This window comes from Cimex lectularius, unplaced genomic scaffold (assembly GCF_000648675.2).
Source record: "Cimex lectularius strain Harlan isolate CLEC.00 unplaced genomic scaffold, Clec_2.1 scaffold4, whole genome shotgun sequence".
NCBI classification, from domain to species: domain Eukaryota; kingdom Metazoa; phylum Arthropoda; class Insecta; order Hemiptera; family Cimicidae; genus Cimex; species Cimex lectularius.
In genome coordinates, this window is record NW_019392723.1 from 1,908,759 (window position 1) to 1,932,433 (window position 23,675).

General features: G+C 36.2%; 1 protein-coding gene across 3 annotated transcripts in view; it reads left to right on the forward strand.

The window, feature by feature from the left end:
• Positions 1-23,675, forward strand: part of LOC106671976 (sodium/potassium/calcium exchanger Nckx30C) — a 64,123-nt gene that overhangs the window by 18,912 nt on the left and 21,536 nt on the right. For 2 of the 3 annotated variants that reach the window (XM_014403008.2, XM_024226699.1), the window contains exon 2: positions 7,158-7,317. In XM_014403008.2, coding sequence (XP_014258494.1) covers positions 7,158-7,317 — 160 coding nt within the window. The remainder of the gene's footprint in view (positions 1-7,157; positions 7,318-23,675) is intronic. The other variant, XM_014403016.2, reaches the window with a different exon arrangement.

Genomic DNA, 23,675 nt, shown 5'->3' on the forward strand with positions numbered 1-23,675 from the left:
GTGTTCCACTAACGGCTGGATTCCACGTTCCAAATTCTACGTTATTACAACCTTTCAATTAATAAATCTTTTTATGTAAGGTTTTGGTTGAAATGAAAAAGTTAGTGTCACGAGCGGGATTCGAACCACGAAAGCTCAAGTGGCTAGAGAAGCGGCGTATTTAGCCGAATGTCTTGGGTTCGAATCCCGCAGGTGGCACTAGCTTTTTCATTTCAACCAAAACCTTACATAAAAAGATTAATTAATTGAAAGAAGTAATTTGGTGAATATAATGGGTTATAACAACCGTTGGAAAACAGAATCTTTCTACTTTCAACTTATTTGAACAAGTTTTAGATTTTATTATTAGTCATTATAACTGAAAATATGAAGATGAAAATTTCTCAAACGGTTATTTTATATCTCCGGTTCTGATTTATTAATGAAAATCTGGTTTAGGCCATGAAGTGCAGATTATAGCATTATGGCAACTCTCTAAGGTTTTTTGTGGATTAGTGGAGTAATTTTAAAGTCATCACCATTTTTGAGATTTAAAAAAAATTGTAGGCGAAAGATTTTGGAAAAAAATATTTTCTGATTTCCCCCAAAAAATTGTATACATGGGGTTTCAGTGTGCAGAAAACGAATATCAATTTTGTTCCTTGCTAAAAAATATTTTAACCTACTTTGCTATATCATAAATGAGATGGAATACCTTGGACTCTATAGCCCAACAAAATATATATTCTTATAATCGTTTTAGTAGGATGTTTATTCCATCTGGCCACGTTGGTCAAGTCAAGAGAAAAGTAGGCAGGATGACGTATGGATAGGATAGACCTATCAGGCGCAGAAGGCAAAAAAGCTTCTGACAGACTAAAACGGACAAGGTGGTCCGTGCGTTTACTCATTTTTTAAAGTTGTTCTGGTCGTCAGGTGAAAAGTAGACCGGATTAGGGATGGGATAGGGCAGACTGAGCAGACCCAGAAAGTAAAACGCTTCTGACGGACCAAAACAACGAGAATAAGCAGACCAAAAGATGCTCGTAAACGACCAAACAATATGGATTGCACCAAAATTTACAGTCCAATAAAATATACTTTTTAATCTTCTCGTTGTGCGATTTAAGCAATCGAATCTGTGCGTTAAAATTGGATGTTTGTTCTTTTTAACGTCGTCAGGTGAAAAATAGTATTAGATTCAAAACACAGTTGTCAGACAAATAGAGCGAAAGTAGGCAGACCAAACATGATTCGGAAACGACCCACCACATGATCAGTTATAAATAGTTCATGACTAATACAAGTCTCGGCTTCGGGATTCGTTCATCCGTGACCACGTTTTTTCCGTGCGTCAGTGGCTCAATTATTTATAGTTGAATCATGGTGCTAGAGCACTTCCATGAATCTTTTACAAAGGTGTTACAAGAATATATATTTTTTATTGGAGTAGTTCTCGATGGAAAAAGAAAAAGACGAATGTTGTTTGTTTTCGCGCAATTGACCAAATTGTCTGATTGTGAATTGGTTTTCTGATTCTATGCTTATTTCCGTTTGATCACTGAGATTTTTCAAAACCTTCAGTTACTTCCTGCAAGTATTGTATTTTCAGGTATAAATTGAGATAATATTGAACAATTTCCCATCCACTATTGAGTCATTTTCATCTTCCATCAAGCGATTTGAATGAATATAATCTAGTACCGTATCACTGATGATGGTGCCATAATGACCGATCAATAAAAACGACTTGCTTTTAGCTAGACCACCCCTTCGTCACCCTTTTAAACCGCCATAACGTCAAACAGTGTTTTTTTTTACGGATGAGCTGATTTTCTTGCCCTTCAGTGCTTAAAGAAAAAAAAAAAAATACTTCAGCCGTTTAATAATTTATAAATACAAACAGTGACTATACGAATTCGGTTGAAGATTTGACGTTCCCTTTCACCAGTTATGTATGAGGGAATTACACACCTTAATAATTTCGACATCCTGGATATCCTTATCCTCGCTGTGTTAAACTGTTAAACGATACCCACGGGGCTAACTGTTAAATATGGTGTTTAGTAACCGTTAGTTAATGATTATTTGGAGCTCGTGATATGAGGTCTGGTGTGACGTAGGTTTTAGCTAAACACATTCTTTATCGTGCCAACGTTTCGATCTTCATTGAGTTCATCTTCAGGGCCTGGGATTTATAAACATTGTTTAAATTATATAAATACATGTAGGTTGTGAAAAAATGAATTTATACAATGATAGAAATTTCAGATTCAATCAAAGTATTTGTACGCACTCAAAGTGTTTGTTTTCTGTGTAGATGTGTCATTATTGTGGGTCGTGTTGAGAGTGCCAGTGAGATATTAATGTTTTTATTTATATTCGTTGGGTCTTGAAAGAGTGGGGAAGGAAGAAAGGATAGAAATCCATTTTTCTATGAAGAGTCGGCATCTTCGAGGTGAAAGGAGCCGACAATGGGAAAAATGGGTAATGGTTCGGCCTGATTATCCTTTCAGGATTAAATAGACGGGGATAATTAGGGAAAGGAAAGACAAATTGTTGAAGAATTAGACTATGTAAAAATGTTTGATGTGTGGAATGTGGTGATTGTTTTATATTAGCGTAGCTGCGACAAAGCTTACATTTATCTGTTCTGTAATTGATGCTGTGATTATCTCTGTTGATGTAAACTATTTCTAAAACGTTACGTTTACGTTTGTTTTGTTCTGTGTGTAATATTCGTTCAGTGAGGTTCCTCGGCCTACGTTTGATCAAAAGCTTAGATGGCAGCGATACATTGACGCCGTCGAGGTGGAAGGAAGGAAAATAATAACATTATTAAAGTTCATCGGTCACCTCAGGCGGGAAGCGGATGGGGAGACCATCATGAAAATAATTGACTCGCTGCTGTGTACGGTCTTGCTTTATGGTTGCATGGCCGATTCTTCACCCCGAAAAACGTGCCTGCCGAGGCCTGATAGGCTCTACAGGGTCTTTGAGCGTTCTCTGGCGCGTTCAGAACAAGCCCTTCGGCCAGCCTTTGCTGCGAGCTGAGAGTGTTGCCGCCCCAATTTTGAAGGGAGCAGCTCACCCTCACCTATACGGTGCAAAAACGGGGACATACGCTATTGGATGCGATCTTTAAATGCCTGTGTAGTTGAATACAAGAGCGACTTCAGATCCGGACCCAACATCTAGGAATACGCTTCGTTGAAGCCTTAAACGAGGAGCACACTTACCCGATGCAACGCTATGCGACGCTACCCGATGCTACCCGACGCCTTGTCCTCTTTTTGGTAGGGTGTGCACATCTATGCGACTTCAAGCGCACGCCACGTACAGTCATCCAGCATGTATCACTAATCAGTATCGCAATCGCGACGCATCTTTTGTTCTTAACGCATTATTTTGAGCAAAACCATGAAATAAATTGTTTGTTAAATTTCATGAGCACAATTATTGAACCACCTTGAGAAATAAACTACAAAAAATATGAGCCTCCTGTTCTGACGCTACTCGACGAAAATGGTGTAATTTTATGAGCAAAACCATGAAAGAAAATTGTTTGTTAAATTTTATGAGCAAAACCATGAAATAAATTGTTAGTTAAATTTTATGAGCAAAACCAAGAAATAAATTCTTAGTTAAATTTTATGAGCAAAACCATGAAATAAATTGTTAGTTAAATTTTATGAGCATAACCGTGCAATAAATTGTTAGTTAAATTCATTATATCAAAAAATTGTATTCCGGTGTTTTGATCAGTTTTCTACCAAACCATTCAAATTAATTTAAAAAAACTGATGAATTTTTGATCTCGGTTAATTTGGTTTATATTAAAATAAGTATGTTGTAATTAATATAACGACAATAATATATGTAGTTTGAATAAAAATATGAGTGCCCGGTTCTTTTGTTTCGACTGTAGCGTTGCATAGCATCGGGCAGATGTGCACGGCGGTAATATAATCTTATGGAAAATTAGACTTTGGATTTATGTCGGGTAGCATCGGGTAGCGTCCCATAGCGTTGCATCAGGTAATTTGGTCCCCAACTTTAGGGAGAGCGGGGATGACACTTGGAACGGCACTTGAGCTGGGCAACCGGCTGTCTCCGCCCTGGGTCCACCCTGCCGTACTCGTCCGGGAAGATCTCGCCGCTATACCTTTACCGGCCTAACTTCCTAGAGCTTAGATCGAGGTACGCTAGTTTTGCGCTCGTCTTTACTGGCGGATCTAAAACTGACGAAGGTGAGACGTGTGCCGTGTACCGCAATGGTGCGTCCACTTTGTGGCCCCTCCCGTCACACTGTTGCGTTTTCACGGCAGAATTGTATTCAATTGGGGTGATTCGAGACGATGGTGGCTGGCCTACCTAGGCTGCACCGACTCGCTCAGTGCGGTTATTGAGGTCCGAGACAGTCACCGCGATCCGGCCCTCTGATGCTAAGAATGCAATAAAAACATGTTTAAAAGAAGGCATGGTCAATGGGCCGGATGGACAGAGAAGCTCTCGATGGGTGGCCCTCGGAGGATCTGACTCGTAGAAAAAGGGCCATCCTCACCCGATTGTGATGTGTCACACCAACTTGAAGGGTGCAATTCCTTGGCTCCAGACAGAGAGCGCACCGGTATACCATCCGATTTGAGATTGTGGTTAAGCACGACAGCGCGCATTTGGGTCCCCTGTTCTGATTCTTGGAGGAAACGGGGTTGTTCTATTGTACATACTAATAATAATTGTGTATACCTAGTTTCTGTTGAAAGTGAATGTATTTATTTGCGCGAACTACTTTTTTGCCCAAAAATTGCGAATAACTCGAAAACGGTCGCGGAATCGGGCAAAGAGGGTGACCAATTGGAAACTTATTAAAATTTCCTATCAATTGCTAAAAAGGGCTTTGCTCCAGGTCATTTCCAAGCTCCACATCTCAATTTTGAAGTTTTCGTAAAAAGTGCAAAAATTGGCGCGTTCCAGAATTGTTGAATTTTCTGATGAATGTCTGAAATTAGGAAAACATTTAAAAAAGCCATCTTGTTCAGCATAAAACCTTTTAAAAAAGTGCGATCTAGCTCAGGTCTGTGACTTAAAAGGCTGAGAAAATATGCATTTCCAAAGTTGGCCATTTTTTCTTGCAAAAATCAGGTGGTCGATTTTTTGATGGGCAGTGTAGTTAACATATTTTTTCTCAGTTCCTAGTCTCCATTGCCAAGAACGCTTGGACACGTATCTAATATTTTTCGACCAAATATCACCAATAAAAAAGTTTCATTCTAAATCGGCGATCCCACGTCTGTACGAGTGTCTGTGTGAGAGACTTGAGTTGAAAAAGAAAGTGTGTAAATATTGGTAAATATAAAAAAAATATATTTATTATTTTTCACTTTATCTAAACAAAGGAAGTGACCTCAGATAAGAAGTTTAGGAAAAGCAATCACAACAGTCAAAAGGTCGCAAGAGGGTTGAGGAATGGTACCTTCAACAGTTGGCACCAGTTGTGCCTAACGTGCGTGCTGCTCTCCGTGCAAAAGGATTATTTGTCTGTTATTCCGTTTGTTTACATAGTGTAAAGTAATATATTATTATATTTATTATTGAGAGACTTTCTCGCGTTCCGGATGATACCCTCTCCACACTTTTATTAACTGTGTTTACTAAAGGATTTATTTAGCTTATTTATCTATGTTTACACAGCCTTGATGATGGCGATACAGTTACCGAAATTTCATCAGCGTTTTTTCCTTAGTAATATACTGTGTTTATATTTGCGTTCTCCATTAAGGGTTGGAATAGCGTAATTTAGATCTGACCAATAGGTTAATAATTAATGTTTTTAAATGTAAAGTTTGGAAATTTTCAAAGTGGTCTTCAATCGATCTTTACTTTTAATTGTATAAAGGGCAAACTATAAGAACAGGTTTCTTCCTCCTCGGACTAGTATATGACTTTCAACTTCTAAGTCCATGTTGACAAAACAATTAAATTTGCTTTTATAAGTTAACGCTTTACATGAACGACGGCTGATTTTCCTAGTTCCTTTGCAATAAATATTTTCTGTCAGTCTCAGAAGCCATGTAGAATGCGCACATATTGTAGGGACCCTTGTAGGTCTGATGATCAGTGCAAAAGTATCTGGTTTACAAATCAAAACTGGCCGCCACTTCATACTCAGTAAGGTTATTCTTCGTCGACGATTCATTATCAACTCGAACGGCGATAGCCCCGAGACCATCTCACCCTTAATCCGATAACAGCGTTGGCTAGCTGCTCGTAACACGCGGCCTCTGCTGGACGTGATTTTAGTTTTGTTCGCTGCCATATTGGCCTTATGTTCTCTACTCTCTATGGATATCACCCAAGGAAGCCTTCTCGGGCCCATCATTTATACCATTTATACTGCTGAGTTAACAAAGAGTATTCTTTGGGTTTTTCGGATGTGGCTCATGCTTTCGATAGGGTCTGGCATCCAGGCATCTTTTATAAATTTAAACGCTTGACTGTGACCTACCACCAACCCATATCCAACTAATCCCAGCATTCCAATGAAAAGTAGTCAGAAAAATACTCCAAGAGTCTCACAAACTCTCTATCCTCACAATTCATAATGACTTTAATATTCACTTCGTCATTGCCAAATTACCACCTAACTGAACGACACTGCAAATTCTTTCTTCTTACCAAAATCCTATCCAAGTAACCTCTAACATCCAAGAATATCTTGAGTTATTTATTATATATAGTTATATATTATATATTATTATATATTACATATATTATATATATTATATCTATATATTATATATTATATTTATATATATTATAGTTATTTTGCAAAAACTGGACAAGACTGAATAAGAACAAAAGTACCAGTGTATGAAATTTGCAGTGTAAACGTGGTGTCTGCAAGCCATCCAACCCTCCCAAACAAAAGCCTTTGGACAAGCTCCTAAGTACCTCACTAACCTTACTGTCCACAATGATCTCAACAGTTCTTTTGTCAACGAATTGACCCGTTCCGTTTTTGTTCATAGTTTCCTCAATTATTACTCCAATCTTCCAACCTATCCTACTGCTGCAGCCCTCTCACGTCTTTCCTTGCCACATCGCCTTAGACGTTATTCACAACTAAACTGCGGGAATGCAATGAATCATAACTAATTAACTGGCGTTTGTTGCAGCAGCAGGTGGGCGGAGGAGGTGGTACGTCGAGCGAGACGAGCGTAGGAGGAGCTGGGTCCAGTTCCGTTACCAGTTCCGCAGCTGCACAACCTCAGACGAACAAATTCCGTCACGGTCTTCTCCAGCTGATGATCCACACGATAGATCCACTCCACGACGGTAAATATTTTCAAACAAAACAAAGCCAAAGGCCACCAACAATTAGTTTAGACCCAACATTTCAATACCGGAGATAACTGGATTCATCCTTAGCTTTCGAAAACAAAATCAAAGGTGACTATTTCATAAGCAAGAAATTGTTTTTATTCTGTGTAACTCAACTGTGTTATCATCGAGTGGTGTTGATTTGTTAGAAGTGGACTCAATGTTGTGTGAAATCTGTATGTATTTTTTTTTTTTAACGTTTAAATAGTTTTTCCTCTCAGAATGTTGAGGCTTTATTTCATTGCGTCAGTTTATTTTATTGTTTTATATTATGAGGGAAATGAAACACGAACTTGAAACATAAGCGACTTAGGTAATGGAGCTTATTAGTGTTAAACGTCTTTAGAAAATGTAGAGGCTGGTAGTTTTGTATTAATGCTTATTTTTAGTGAATAAGAAACACAGAAATCAAGGGACAATATTGCATGATATTCAATTCTTTTTTATTAATTTATATTTTATTTTGCGACAATCTTAAAGCATTTTTTCATGTTATTTAAATGTTATGAAACGTTTAGCATACTTTTATATCACATAAATAGACAAACATGATAACTCACTCATTGGTGAGCTTTTTAAACATTTTTTTTCTCTCTTCAATTTTATTAGTCATCAAAACGTAGGGCATCATGAGGTCATCGGCGGTTCAGTCGACAAAGGATAGTAGTAGACTTTTGATAATGGATTTGGGTATGAAATTAAACGAAAATTAAAAAATAAACTTTATTAAAACACCCTTGAAAAAAACAATTATTAAGGACAAGATGTAACCAAAGAGTGTAGATGGACGGTACACGGCGGATTGAGTGAGTGAGTTGCATAAATCGGAGACGCGGATGAGGTAGGAACGACTGAATAGTAGTCCTGAGAAGGGGATAGAATTCAGAAGGGTGGAAGCAAGATGTAAAGGAGTGCCTAAAAGATCTAAAAGTGGGATCATATATAAAGCTCATCATCATATATATAAAGCTATATATATGAGCTAATAAGATCATATATATAAAGCTAATATGAAGAAATCACCTGATAGAGGAAATAACTAAAGAAATATTGCCTGAAGGAATAAACCACTTCAAATCAATATACAGTTCATTAGCCAAGCCGGAGACAAATGTACAAATTCATTAGACGTTTAAACTAATCATCGCTTCATCGTCCAATTAGTCCGTACACAACCATCAGTAGTCGAAGTGGGGATAACGCTGTAGCTAGTAATATTAGTGAGGTAGTTAGAAAATTTGACAATTCGTTTTAGACCTTTCGATTGGAAGGATTGGACTTGATATTGAATGAAACCCACAGTCCAAAATGGTCGCAGTAATGCCTTTTAAAAAGTTGAGGTTTGACGGTCAAAAGGTCGTTCAATGCTAAAAGTGTTCGTATTATGCACGGATTCCACGTCAGTCTGCAGTCTAGTAAGTATAGTACTTATTATCTGACTTGAGTTGAAGTTGGTACAATGGAAGCCAAGAAACTGGGTAATTCTTTTCTTACTCACTCTTGTCTAATTTTTCACAATTCCTTAACAACCTCAAGGTATTCTTGGATGTTAAAGGTTACATGGTATGATTCGGGTAAGAAAACAGTTTGTAGAGTCGTCCACTTAGGTGGTAATTATGGCAATGAGGAAGTAAAAGTTAAGGATTGGGAGGATATTGACTTTGTGAGAAGCTTAATGTCTGAAGACTTTTCATTGGAATGCTTGGATATGGGTTGGTGATTCAGTTCCTCCACGCATAAAGTAGTCGCAGTAACGTCCTGTATAAATATTAATCTATTTATGCTTAGTGGTCTAATTGACCAAATTTCTTATTTCAATTAATTATACCTTTTAAGTAAGGTCTTGATTGAGAAGAAAAAGTTAGTGTTACGAGCTGGATTCGAACCCACGGCCTTTGGTTCAATACGCCGCTGGTCTACCACTTGAGCTATCGTAACTTCGATCCACTTGGACACCAACTCCCCATCTGAACCTACCACCTTTCGAATTTTCCCTCGTTTTGGCTATTTTTCAAATGTCTTGTAATCAAGATTCGATTCTCAGCGACTTATGAAGTTGCATCCATTTATGTTTACTGGTCTAATTGACCAAATTACTTATTTAGTGTCAAGACCGGAATTCGAACCCATGACCTTTCTAACCACTTGTGCTATCTTGACTTCGATCCACTCGGGCACCAACTCCCTAACTCAACCTTCAATGTTGCGAATTTTCCCTATATTTGCCATTTTTTCAAGAGCTTACATAAAAGGTATAATTAATTGTAATAAGCGGCGTATTGAGCCGAAGGTCGTGAGTTCGAATCCCGCGCGTGGCACTAACTTTTTCATTTCGACCAAGACCTTACATAAAAGGTATAATTAATTTAAATAATTCCTGTGATAAAGTTAACTTTTGACAGCCAAACAGCTGTCGGTCCTAAAAGTCCTCATGGTTGTCCAAGTTTTCTATGGGATACCACATCATTCTGCAGTCTAGGTATAATCCTAAGTGTACGACTTGAGTGGAAGACGGTAGCTCCTTATTGTTGTAACGGGAATATTTCCCCTCATTCAGTCTTTTGGCATCAATCTATGATAAACTCAAGGTCGGATTTTGGTGTCAAGTTACCAGTGTAAATGGTATAAAGGATGGCCCAAGAATGCTCCGTCTTGTATAGTTCTTACATTCGACTATTCGTTGCCGCTCCCCGCAAGCAGGGCCGGTAAATATGATTTCAAGATAAGGTAAGGAAGCGTTTAAGTTTATAAAGGATGGCTGGTTGCTTTACCATATCAAATGCCTGGTCCAGATACCTAAGGAATAATCGTTCTATAGAGCTGAAGAAATAGTGTCAATGACTCTGAACCCTTGATAGATCCTAGAATAATTAGAAAAGGTGAATTGGTGAGAAGGAATTGTTTTATTGGGATCTAAGATGAGTATTTAGCGTTTTAAAAAGAGACAAATTACTCAAAATTTTCCGGAATGCTTGAAATGAACCCATTAAAGTCGTGTTAAGCTGTTCGAAATAATCAAATCTACCCATTTGATTTAACTCAAATTGCACAATTCCACCCGGTAAAACATTGTAGTGGAATGACAGTTCAAAAAGAAAGGAGCAGTTATATTTCGCTGGAATGTCTCCCAATGGGAGCGGAATGAATAAAACAGATGAATAAAATACGGACCTTTTGTCCCTTATAGCTGGAACGTGAGCAAGTAAAACAAACGGTAAATATTTTTATTGGCATGCCGGATCTAAATTCGTTAGTTTACATGGGATTATATTTCTGAACGGAATTTTTTGAAAGGAAACAAAACGCAAGCATACTTGAACTATTAAAAATGAGATGATGAATCGACCTGCTGTTAAACGACGTTGAGAAAAGATCTTCCGTGAGGTCACAGCAGAACGACAATTGTTTCGGTTTTTGCCGAGCTTTCGACGATTTTATAGTACTTTTTATAGTAAATTACTTAAATTTATGAAGCTCAGCATTCGGTTAACATACATATAAGCACATGCCTCTTTTCTTACATTTGGTTGATTAATTAAGCTTGTTATAAAATGTACTATATAAAGAGAACTAAAATCACAGTGTTAACTTCTCTCACAAGGGAGAGACATGAGGCTCGAGTGGCTTTCCCGTTACAAATGCATTCCGTACATACTTGAACTATGTTATTTGAAATTGAATGTTCTGCCACGAAAAGAGATTTTTTCCACTTCTTGTAATTTATGTAAATATTACAAATATTTGTGAAAATAATTTCATATGTCGTGTAATCAGGATTGGATTCTCAGCGACTTATGAGCGATATACTTCTTACAGCGACATACTTCTTTTACTTATTAAATATTAATCCATTTACGTTTCTAGTGGTCAATTGACCAAGTTACTTATTTCAATTAATTATTCTTATTTGAAAATGGCAAAAAGAGGGAAAATTCGAACGGTTGTAGGGTGAGATGGAGAGTGGGATGCCCGAGAGCATCGAAATCACGATAGCTCAAGTGGTAGAGCAGCGGCGTATTTAGCCGATGGTCGTGGGTTCGAATCCCGCTCGTGACACTGACTTTTTTATCTTAACCAAGACCTATATAAAATGTAAATAAAAATAAAATAATAAAATAAATAAAAGACCTATATAATTGAAAGAAGTAACTTGGTCAATTGACCACTAAAAACGTAAATGGATTAATATTTAATAAGTAAAAGAAGTATCATTTCACTGAACAGCTCCCCGTGGCCACTTCATAAATCGCTGCGAATCCATTCCTGATTACACGACATTTGAAATTGGCAAAAAGAGGGAAAATTCGAACGGTTGTTGGTGTCCGAGTGGATCGAAGTCACGATAGCCCAAGTGGTAGAGCAGCGGCTTATTTAGCCGAAGGTCGTGGGTTCGAAGTCCGCTCGTGACACCGACGTTTTTATCTCAACCAAGACCTTACAAAGAAAGAATAATTAATTGAAAGATTTATGTTATTATTGAAAAGGCCAGTCAGACCCAAATACAGCAACATAATACACAGTTTATATCTTTCTACATATTGCACAGCTAAGTTGGAGTCTGTGGATAATAAATTTAATCTTTAATAATTATAGCTTACTGTTATTTAAATTATTTCCTTGTCCAATTAAGTAAATTTGAGCTTAAGAACGCATATTTTATTTATTATACGTTGGTTATACTAGAAGGAAAAGTCAGAGCAGCACGAGCACGGTGTTGCCAACTAGGCCAAGGTCCCCTTGATTCAGCTCATCGATTGTATTTCGCCCATATAGACTAAGTCGACGGGTTCTGTCAAAGGTTTCGATTTGTGCGTTATTGATATGTTTCAGATATAAGGTTATTCTAGGTCCATCCTCGATCATATGTCGGCGTTACCGTTTGAATCAATGTCCGGTGAAGACATGTCAAAAGGTTGGGAAAGTTTAAAAAAAGTCATTTCCTCGATATGTCTTGCCCTTTTGGAGTCTATTGACCATAATGCTTTGAAAATTTTTACTCCTATTTTCTCTATCATCTTGTTAATCTGACTGCAAGCATTTTTTTAAAAGACATTTATATCAAGATTAACATCGTATATTTTATAGAATTCTGCTTGGCATTTATAGAATATACAGAAAAAATTAGAAATTAAATTAAATTTTATCTCGTAAATCTTCTTTCCAAAGATCGTTCTAAGGGGAAATATAGCTTTTGTTGGAAAAACTAACTTTCAAAAATTAACTCTTTTTAATTTCAAACTAATTTTTTTAACTTCAAATTATTCCTTTTTAATTTTAAATAAATTTTTTTTACATAATCAAAACCTGATGATATGAAATGTCAAACAAGTAAGACACTTGAATTTGAAAAAAAATTAAAATATAAAAGATTCGACATTTAGTCCTTCCTAGTTATGACCTATGGACATCAATTACAATTAAAGTTGAAAATGAAATAAAATTAAACATAAAAACAAATAATACTCCTTTTGATTTGAGGTATTTAAATATATTTTAGTTTGTAATTTTATAATTTTTTAAAAATGTAAAATAATTGGACTTGCATGTAAAAGGCCATGTAAAAATTGATTAAAGTTAAAATTAAAAATGATACGCACAGTCTATGTTTACACACCGTAGAGTGCATATAGTTATCTTGATTATTGAAGATCTAGGCCGTCATCTTTTCGTTTTTTGTGGTGATTCGAGGTGAATTTTCTTTCTTAATTTCCTTTCGAATAAACGAAACCAACGGTGCAAGCTATATGGTGATAGGAGGAGTGAACTTCGAACCTGAACCTCCGGATAAAAGGACAAAGGTTATGAAGACAACATCCAAAAGGCATTCAATGATTTCAGCCCATTTAAAACCTGAAGATTTATTAAAATCTATTGCCCTCAATCCAGTGTAAAATTTCTTAAAAATGGAACAATATTGCTAAACATAAGAAGTGAAAAAGATATTATCAACTTAAATAATATGAAAAACTATGAAAATATTCCAATAAAATTGGATTTGTAAAAAACTCTCAATTTCTCGAAGGGAGTTATCACTGCACTTGAGTTAATAAACTGTGAAAACAGCGAAATTGTGAGTGAACTGGTTCAGCAACATGTTATCAAAGTTCAGAGTATGCAAAGAAACCATGACAATATCAAGATTTTCAAAGTCCCTGAGAAGGTAACACTTATCTTTCTTATTGTCAAAGAAAAACCGCTTGGCCCAAGACCACTTATGTGCTTTAGATTCAGACGTGTGAGTAAGTTTCGCCAAATGAAAACTCTGGAAACAGAGGCAAAGTTGGACATGACTCTAAAGACTGAGCAAATACATCGGCATGTCCCAATTGTGGTGGTTTACATCCTTCATATGACAGGACATCTCCTGTGTATGTACGAGAAAAGTCTATTGAACAAATCCAAAAGAATGAAAAAACATCTTAAATGAAGGCGGAGAGAATTCTGAAGAGACAATCCTACATAGTCCCATTACCTTTTACCTTTTCTGAGGTAGTGTACCTTTTACCTATATACCCACATACACAGATTAATGAGTCTGATAATCTATTGACCCAGGAAGGTCACATAAGAAATAAACCACTAGATTCTACTACACCCACAGTAACAAATACAGACACCTTAATTGATCAGATTGGGAAGTTGAGTAATGGTGGTGCAAATGTTGGTAAAAAATCACGATACCGATTCCAAAACATGACAAACGCAACCAATTTGCTAAAAGTTATCGACCAATATCCTTAATATGCTGCATGTGTAAGTTGGTGGAGAAGATGAGTTCAAATAGACTGCACTAGCACCTAGAAAAACAAGGCCAATACCAGAATCGGAAAATGGATTTTAGGAGAACCGAGGTACGAGAGATAATCTTGTACAACTTGCTCATATTGTCTGTAAATCGTTTCAGAAGAAGAAAAAGGTACTGGCAGATTTGCAAAATGCTTTGGTCAGAACTTAGAGGCGTCTTATTCTGGACAACCTTTTGGTATAAACGGTAATATATTAACCTTCAGTAGGAATTTTTAAGAACGAAAATTTAGGGTTCGGGTGTGGAATTTCTCACTCTTCTTCTCTCTCTCTCTCTCTCTCTCTCTCTCTCTCTCTCTCTCTCTCTCTCTCTTTCCCTCTCTCTCTCATAGGAGTTTATACAAGAAAATGGCGTACCACACGGATGTGTACTCAGTCCAACTCTTTTCTGTGTAACCTTCAATGAAGTACTTAAACACGTACAAAACGCAATGCTTTACGCAGACGACCTAATTATTCATAGCCAGGGAAAGTAATGCAATAAAATCTAAACAAAGTCAATGGCTGGCTCAGCAATAATGGGTTTGCCGTATCTCTATAGAAAACAGTAGCTATTCTATTTTCTAGAAGACGACTCATCAGCTACCCAGATTTACACATATTAACATACGAATTACATACCTAAGAATTGTATGGAGATACAAGTTCATAGGAACTTGAATTGGGTTGCACTTCTAAAAAAAACTGAACTCCAGGTGATCCCAATCTCTAAATGTGTTAAGAGCCGTCAGCTCTTGTTCATGGGGTGCTGACTAATGCGCCTATATGCTTCTAATGCTCTAGTACAGGCACGCTTTGACTATGGGTGCAATGTACTGCATAAAAAAAGACATAATTGATCCAATTCAATTGCTACTCGGGCTTTTCGGTCCAATCCTTTTCTAGCGTCAATGTCGATGCTGGTCAGCTCTCCTTCACAAAATCCCCTAGGAAACAACTATAGCGCCGAAATGATATCCATAATTAAACCCCTCAACATTATCCATCCAGACGAGAAAATAATGGTTATTTGCCCTGACACCATGCCTGCCCTGCTAACATTCAATCATCCTTTCAGCAATAACCCTATTATCCGGGATCTATTGTACTCATTAAGACGTCTTGAGCAACAAGGGAAAAGAGTATTTTACTTCTGGATCCCAGGGGGGCAATGAGTAGGACTCGGGGACCTCATTACGGCCTTTAGATAAGTATTAGCGGATAACCAAATATTGCCAAATTATTCAGCTTTTTTCCCCCCTATATTATGAGAAACTCCGGCCAAGAGGGGTTTGGGTGGCTTCACACTCACCTACACCCCTTCAAATGCCGAATAATACATTGTCAGTAGAGACATTCAAAAGATATATCGTCTCCTGTCTGTCTCTCTTCGGCTCTTCTTACTGCCGGCTGAAAATGACCCTTGGTGGTTCCTGTCCGTTAAAAAAATGATATAAAATTAAATATTAATATTAAGAAGTCTTTTTTTATATAATGGTTAAAAAATTTTTACCAACTTGAAATATACAGGTATAATTTTATATTTTTTTATTTTAATTGTAATTACTTTTCATACGGTCTTCTAAGAGTCCAATTGGTTTACATTAAAATATTTCAAATACACAGGATTTCACTTTACATGGTCTTACGATCTTCTAATTTTATTAATACTTCACAGGAGATATTTTGAAATTAAAACGTGTTAATTTGAAATTAAAAAGGATTAATTTGTAGTTAAAAACAGTTAGTTTGAAGCTAAAGAAGATTAAATACAGAGTAATTTGAGGTCAAAAAGAGAAAATTTGAAATCGAAAAAGAGTTAAGAAGATAAAAAGAGTTAATTTGAATTTCCATATGGCAATTAATTTAAAAAATAACATTAATTTGAAATTAAACGGGTAAATTTGGTTTGAAAAAAAAACGTTGAATGGAAGACAAAAAGTTTTGTTTGACGGAAATATTTCATTTTCCATATGGCAATTAATTTTTTGGACTTTTAAAAGCCCCATTATTTTATATTAAACAAAACTTTTCATGGATGCAGGAAGTTGTTTTAGTGCTTAACAAAAGGTTGAATTAAAATCTAAAAGAGTTTGCTTGTAGTTAAAAACAGTTAATTTGAAACTAAAGAAGGTTAAATTTAAATTAAGATAGTGATTTAAAGTAAAAAAGGGTTAATTTGAAGTTAAAAAGGGTAATTTTGAAATTGAAAAAATAACATTAATTTAAATTTAAAACTGTTGATTTGGTGACAAGGGTTGAATAAAAGATAAAATGTTTAGTTTGACGGAAAAAGCTATATATTTAATTATTAATTTTCCATATGGTAATTAATTTTCATACGGTCTTCTAAGCTTAATTATTGCCAATTATTAATCATATTAAAACATTTCTCATATATACATGAATTTTTTTTAATGCTTAACAAAAGATTAATTTAAAATAAAAAAAAGGCGGAAAAAATCTTTAATTTATACAATCTACTGATATGAAAATGTGTTAAAACCATAATAGATTTTTTTATAACCTATTTCCACTGTTCTGCTTTTTGGAAGACGTCGGGTTTTTTTTAATTGTATATAGTTATGTTTTATGTATTTTGTTTGAGTGCGTTTATTTATTAGTGTGAATGGTGTGGGATGACTTTTGAAATATAGCGTTACCATCGCCTCTCAAGCAATGTGTGTGTGTGTGTGTGTGTGTGTGTGTGTGTGTGTGTGTGTTTGTGTTTGTGTATGTGTGTGTAAGATCGCTGACGGAATATGTATACCCCCATAATATTTATATTTGTACTCCCCCTTTTACCCTAATTTAGATTTGATTATTGATATTGCATGTAGGTCGACCGAGTTGTTGGATTGAGTACTCCACCGACTTATGAGAATGAGTGCAATGTATGAATATATTTATACGTATGAATGTATTTATATGCGCGACTGTCTTATCGAATATAGTTAGTATTAGCGTAGATTATAGTTTGCATGCGTTGGAGGCTGAAATGACCTAGCTGTCGACAGCCCCTGCTTGGAGCCTAACCCCAGTGATTGGGAAGTGACGATCTCCTGGGCATCTGGCTTACTGCAGATACCAGCGACAAAAGCACGTAAATGGGTACTTGAACTCCTTGAGGTATAGACTTTAGGGTCAGGACATCGGGGTGTGACAACCCTTCTAGGTGAATGTCCAGTGTAGCCCATCTATTTTATTTACATTATAAGATTTTTTTTCTAAAGAGGTAATTTAACATCGTATTTTTTCTTTGGACAGTAATCAAATAAAAGAATTATAATCTTTTGTAGTTTTCATCTTGTAAATGCACTCTCTCGCCAAATAGCTATTATTATTTTCCTGCGAAATTTCTTTTACTTTAAAACGGCTATTATTAGTCGATGTAGGGGATGAGGATAAAAACATTTATATGCACGGCATATTTCCCTAAGGTCAAAACGTACCCGAAGAGCCCAAGTGACTTACGGCATCCGGCACGATCCCCGGACAGGTCATATCGCAATTTCCAAAACCGGGCAGTACATACAACCTGATCTTGGTTGCCAGGGCACAAACTATGGCCAAACAAGCAAGACAACAGGCAGAGAACCTATAATTGGGATGACAAGATCAGACATAGACTCGTCCATCTTATAATGAGTCCGCACAAAACAAAAAGGACATAGTGTGCTCAAAGTTAAAGAATCATCGCCATAATTAGCAAAAAAATCGCTAAGCTAAGCAGGATAAAACTCTCCAGGCTATGTACCGGTCATCTCGTAAAACACCTACACGACATGGGTAATTTCAAAGATGACCCCTTTTATAGGGTTTGCAATGGAGACATAACCAAGACTAGTAATATGGCCCGGAAAAAAATTCCACTAATAGCGATCCTCCTACTTCTTAAAAGAAGTATCGAGTCAATTGAAATAAACAAAGAAACTAGTATAAGTACAGTAAGCCAAAGATTCCTTAGTGACCTCATCATCAACATCATTCTAGACGATGAAATTGCATGATCCAAACTTATAAATGTCATGATTGTTTTTAATGTAAATAGTAAACCGTTTAAAGACAGTTTCATCTCTCGTCCAAGAAAAAAAAATTGTACAATAAACATGTATTGCTTTATTGGTTCATCTCTTTAAAGAACAGCCAATACTCATAATTTGGAGGCAGTTTTAAAGCTTGTTAAATGCATCCTCAAAACGTTAAAAATTGACAAATTCAATTAATTTTGAGTAAAGGGTATATTTAAATTATTGATTTGGCAAAGAATCTCTGGTAAATGGGAGGGATAACGGCAGGATATTTTGGCAAAGTTCCACTGGTCGAAGGGTAGCTTATTTTCTAGTTAAAAAAATCATTTTGCGTACTAAATTTTAACAGTTTCAAACGCTTCAACAAAATAAACTTACTAGAACATTAGATTTCATAATTGTGAATTTTTTTTGATAAATTAGGAATTATAATTTTGTAGTCTTGATGAAGGGCATGTAGTCCCAAAGAAGATGTTAGTCGCACAATTGTCCCAGAAAAATATTAACGGTGCGAAATACCGTCGATTTTAGAAAAAGAGCCTTTTTGAAAAAAGGAAAGACAGGCAAAATTTGATTTTTCTGCAACATGGTGCTCATTTGGCCTTAAGTTTCCTCAACTAAAATCTCTCAGGGACAGTGGTGTCTATAGCTTTGTTCCGTCAAGTTACATTTGTGTAATATAAAATAAATAAGAAGACCGTAAGAAAAATAAGTTCCATATTGAAAATTAAAAATTAAATACATATTTTCTTACATTTTCACACGCTTTTTTCCGTCAAACTAACACTAATTAACTTCAAATTAACCCCTTTTTAACTTCAAATTAACCCTTTTAATTTCATATTAACATTTTTATATTAATACTGTTCTTTTTATTACCTCTGTTATACTGAATAGTCGAAGAATTACTTGAACTAGGAGGCGAAAAAATTCAGTTGTCAAAAATGTCATCAAAGAACGCAACGGTTTTTTTTTTTGCCAAGCTTTTGGAATAATTATTCCATCACCAGGGCTCAAAACTAAGGATTAGGGATTCCTGATTATTTCTACCCCGATTTTATCCTATCGTTTTTTCCTAAATCTCTGTAAAGGCTTTGTCACAATTTATATTTGCACTCCAAAAACAGTAATTTCTTTTGGTTCGTTAATCCAATGCCGATTTCCTCCAAGGCTTTGGATAATATCCAAAATTCTGACCGTTAATATGTTGATTCACACCCACGGGAGGAAAATTTGCCTTCCGAACGTCGATAAATTGTGCCGTACTGGGAAAGTTCGGTTTGTGTTAGACCCATCATCCTTCATTTTACTGTTATGTGCTTGTCTTCGACTAAACTGCTCAAACTTAGTAGGGATATTGCCAATTTTGTAGTATAAACTTTCCCTTTCATTTTTATTTTATTTTTATTATAAATTGAATTAAAGTTTATTAGAAATTGGTATGTTACTGAAGGAAAATTTAATTAAGAGATTTTGCAAAATAAAAAAAATAATGGACGGATCTTGGTTTGGTATGGATGATGAAACAAATTCAATTGTCACTGCCAAGCTTTCGGCCTATTTTAAGATCATCATCAGGGCAAAAGAATCCGACATATTTATTCAGATATCGTGAGATGCGGTCGACCGCATCTCACGATATCTGAATAACTATCGATTAACGGTCACTAATCTCTACACAATCCGACATATGTTTACACATCGATATAATTAAGTTTTTAATGGAAGGTTGGAAGGAATATTTGTAATACGGACTTTAGATAAATAAACTGCTCAAAGATGAAAAGGAATATTGCCAATGTTGTAGTATTTACTTTCACTCGCATTTTTATTTTATTTATATTATAAATTGCATTAAAATTTGTTAGAAATTATTAAGTTTTTTACTGAAGGAAAATTTAATCAAGGGATTTTGAAAAATAACAAAATAAAAGGTTTTATTTCCATAATAGTTTATTTGACACAATATTTTTTTTTAAACAATTAATACCGTTCATAATGTCCTCTGTTAGCAAAACCTCTGTGCACCTGTTAAGCATATTCTCAATGAGGTTTTCACTAATTTCGTAAGGAATTTCACTCCATAGATGCTACATCGTTGCATTCAGTTTTTGCAAGTCAACTGGTTGCAACATGGGAATTGAGATCTGGAAACAATGGGTGAATGGGCAGATGGGAAATTCCCAGATTGTCTAAACACTGATGAACAACTCTGTCTCTATGTCTGACATTGTCAGCCAGAAATCAAAAATCCCTGCCAATGAGATTCCAGGTTAGAGGGATGTATTCCTTGTGTATGTATTCATCGGACTGCTGTGAGGTTGCCTTCAACAATATGAAGTCCAGTTCGTCCTCCAGTGTAAATCCCAGACCCGACCATTACACCGCCTCCTCCAAACTGCACTGAATGGGGCACGAACTGGGGCATCGAACGCATCCCCTGTTCTCGGCAGATTTCGGAGCCTGCTATCACTATACAGGCAGAAAAGCGACTCATCAGTAAGCATAAAAGCATTCGAATTGGTGTTATCTTCTAGGCACTCACTGCACCATATTCTCCTGAGTTGCTATGAACGCTGCACTCAGTTGTTGCAGGTAAACTGGCTGCGGATGGTGATCGAAAAGCATCCGACATGTGTTCAATGGGATTGAGGTCTGGAGACAATGGGGGAACAGGCAGATTGGAAATTCCCAGTTTTCCTGAACATTGATGAACAACTTTCCCTCTAACAGGTCTGGCATTGTCAGCCAGAAATCAAAAATCCCTCACAATGTGATCCCTCGTTTGAGGGATATATTCCTCGATAATTCCTCCAACAAAACGGACTGCGATGTGGTTGCCTTCAGTAATATGGAGTTCAGTTCGTTCTCCAGTGTAAATCCCAGCTCAGACCATTTCATCGCCTCCGTCAAACTGCACTGAAAGGAGCACGAACTGGGCATAGTACGCATCGCCTGCTCTCGGTAGAATCTTCGGCGCCTTCTATCACTACACAGACAGAAAAGCGATTCATCAGTAAACATAACAATATTCCAATTGGTGCTCACAATTGGATTAAAATGGAGAAAAGGTGTTTGTTTACAAAATGAGTAATCTTCATGTTTACTATTCTTAAGTAAATCCGTTATTAAATATGAGCATTTGTTTGTTTTTGGTGTATTTTCTATTTTGTTTTATCCAACTAACAAGAATATATCGGTTAATTTAATTAAAATTAATAGAATAAGAAGAAATTACAAAATCCCTATTCGTTTTTGAGCAGTTTATTTAGATTTAAAGGTTATCGTTTCTTTCCAATCGACTTCCCAACGTAACTGATCTTCGAGACCAGTTCTCAGTTAATAATAATTGTTAATAAAGTGTTTTAACAATAATTATATTTTTTTGCTTGAACTAATTGTCTACATTATAGATATAAAAGACAGCCAAAATAGCGAGTATTTAAACAAGGATAAAATACTTTAAATGTAAGAAACCATGTGGTGTGAAGAGATGAGGAAAAAGCCAAATCAAATTGAATTTTCACTAAGGTCAAAGGAGGACTAGATCATCGTCTTTAAATATAACTATAGTCACATATTTGACCAAAGGTTAAAAGGTGTTAATTGACCCAGCAACAGATTGAAGTCGTCGAAGCGATGGGAACAAAAGCGATTGCTAAACTAAAGTTCTTCGGTCATTTCAGGTCACCGGACCCTCTTGGCTATGTCGATCGTGTAGCTCTTCGGCCCGAAATACTCCCCCCTCCAAATATTACTGTTAGAGTTTTTGAGAAATTTATACGGCCAGGTTCCTGGACAACTGGAACGATAGTGCCGGTATGAATTCCATTCTAAGCATAGAACTTTTTGCGACCTAACAAAGTCCTACAAAAATGCTTAATGAGTCGAAATCCTGGTGGCTCAACACCTCATGGATAGACATATGTACCGGATAGGTGCAATGGCATAAGATTACATTTTGTGTTCACGTGAAGGTCTACCAAGCAATAAATTTCTCCTGCTATGTGGGGAAAACTGCAAGTAGTTTTATACACAGAGGTCTGGCTATGAAATTTAATTAAAAGCCTAAAGCTGATCTTTTATACCTATCTCCCTAGCAAAACTGGGAAATCCTCTTTCGAGTGTAATTCTTTGATGTTATCCCAGCCATCTGGCAATACCAATGAGCAATGTTGGGGAAAAATCTATCTAATTAACAAGTAACAATTACGACTAAATTAGTTAATTATGCCTGCATCTAGTAACTAACAATTTAGTTGTTTGTTGTTGGCGCAATTAAATTTTTTGAACTGCATTGGTTTTTTTGACGGATTTAATTGAGACGGATTTAAAACTTAGTTGAAACTGTACTCTAACAACTAAATTAATTGAACATGTAGTTGTTACCAACTATCAACTAATAGACATTAGTTAACAGAGTTATTCAATCAAAAAAGTAATTAACTACGACAACCTTTCGGAGGAGAATGGTCATAACCTTCGCCAATCCGCATAATGGGGAAGAAAGAGAACAGTGACGTAATTTGCAAAAAAAGGGATCTTAACCCTTTTAAAATCCCACGGAGGTGGAGGAAGAGTACATTGACATCACAGGACAATAAAAGGGGCCACAACTATCGTCAAACCCTGGGGGAAGTAAAAAACCAATGACGTCACTTGCCAATAAAAGGGGTCACGAACAACGCCAAACCCCCATGGTGGGGGAAAAGAGAACAGTGACGTCACTTGTAAAAAAGGGATTACAACCATCGTCAAACACTATGGTGGGGGAAAAAGAGAACAGTTACGTCATCGGGCAAAAAAAGGGGTCAAAACCATCGCCGAACACAATGGTGGTGGAAGAAACCAGTGATGTCACTTGGCAAAAAAGTTTGGGTCACAAACATCGCAAAACCCCATGGGGGTGGAGTAGTAGCGTTCCAAATAGAACTTGACCGCTGCTCTTCAACTTTCTTTGCATTCATTATCAATGCTGGATCGACTATTTCATTATATAAATAGTCAGAAGCCATAGCAATAAAAAACTTGCACACTATAAAGAATTTCAAACACCACTGAAGGTGGAGCAATAGCAGGTACTTTATTGTTCATACCAGAACATTAATAAAAAAAATAAAAAAACAACAAACGTGAAAAAAGTAATCTGGAAACATTTTTAGTCGATACTACGATAAAGTGGAAAAAGAAAAAGAAAGAAAATGACCCAAAACAATTTTCACACAGTACGTCCAGTTTATGACCACCTCGCCTGATTTAGTATTGATCTTTAACTTGAAGGTTTCTTCTTGTTCTACTTTATAATTTTTGACTGCTTTCTACATCAGATCAAGTTAAAGTGCTGCATTATTGACAAAACAATATTGTACGAACAATAAGAAAACCACACTTTTTGAAATCATTATTTACATTAAAGTTGGTCAGTCTGCCAGTAGATGAAATCATGCTGAACCGATTGAACTAAGGGCGAGAAGCCCAAACGCTAATATCAGTTCATTG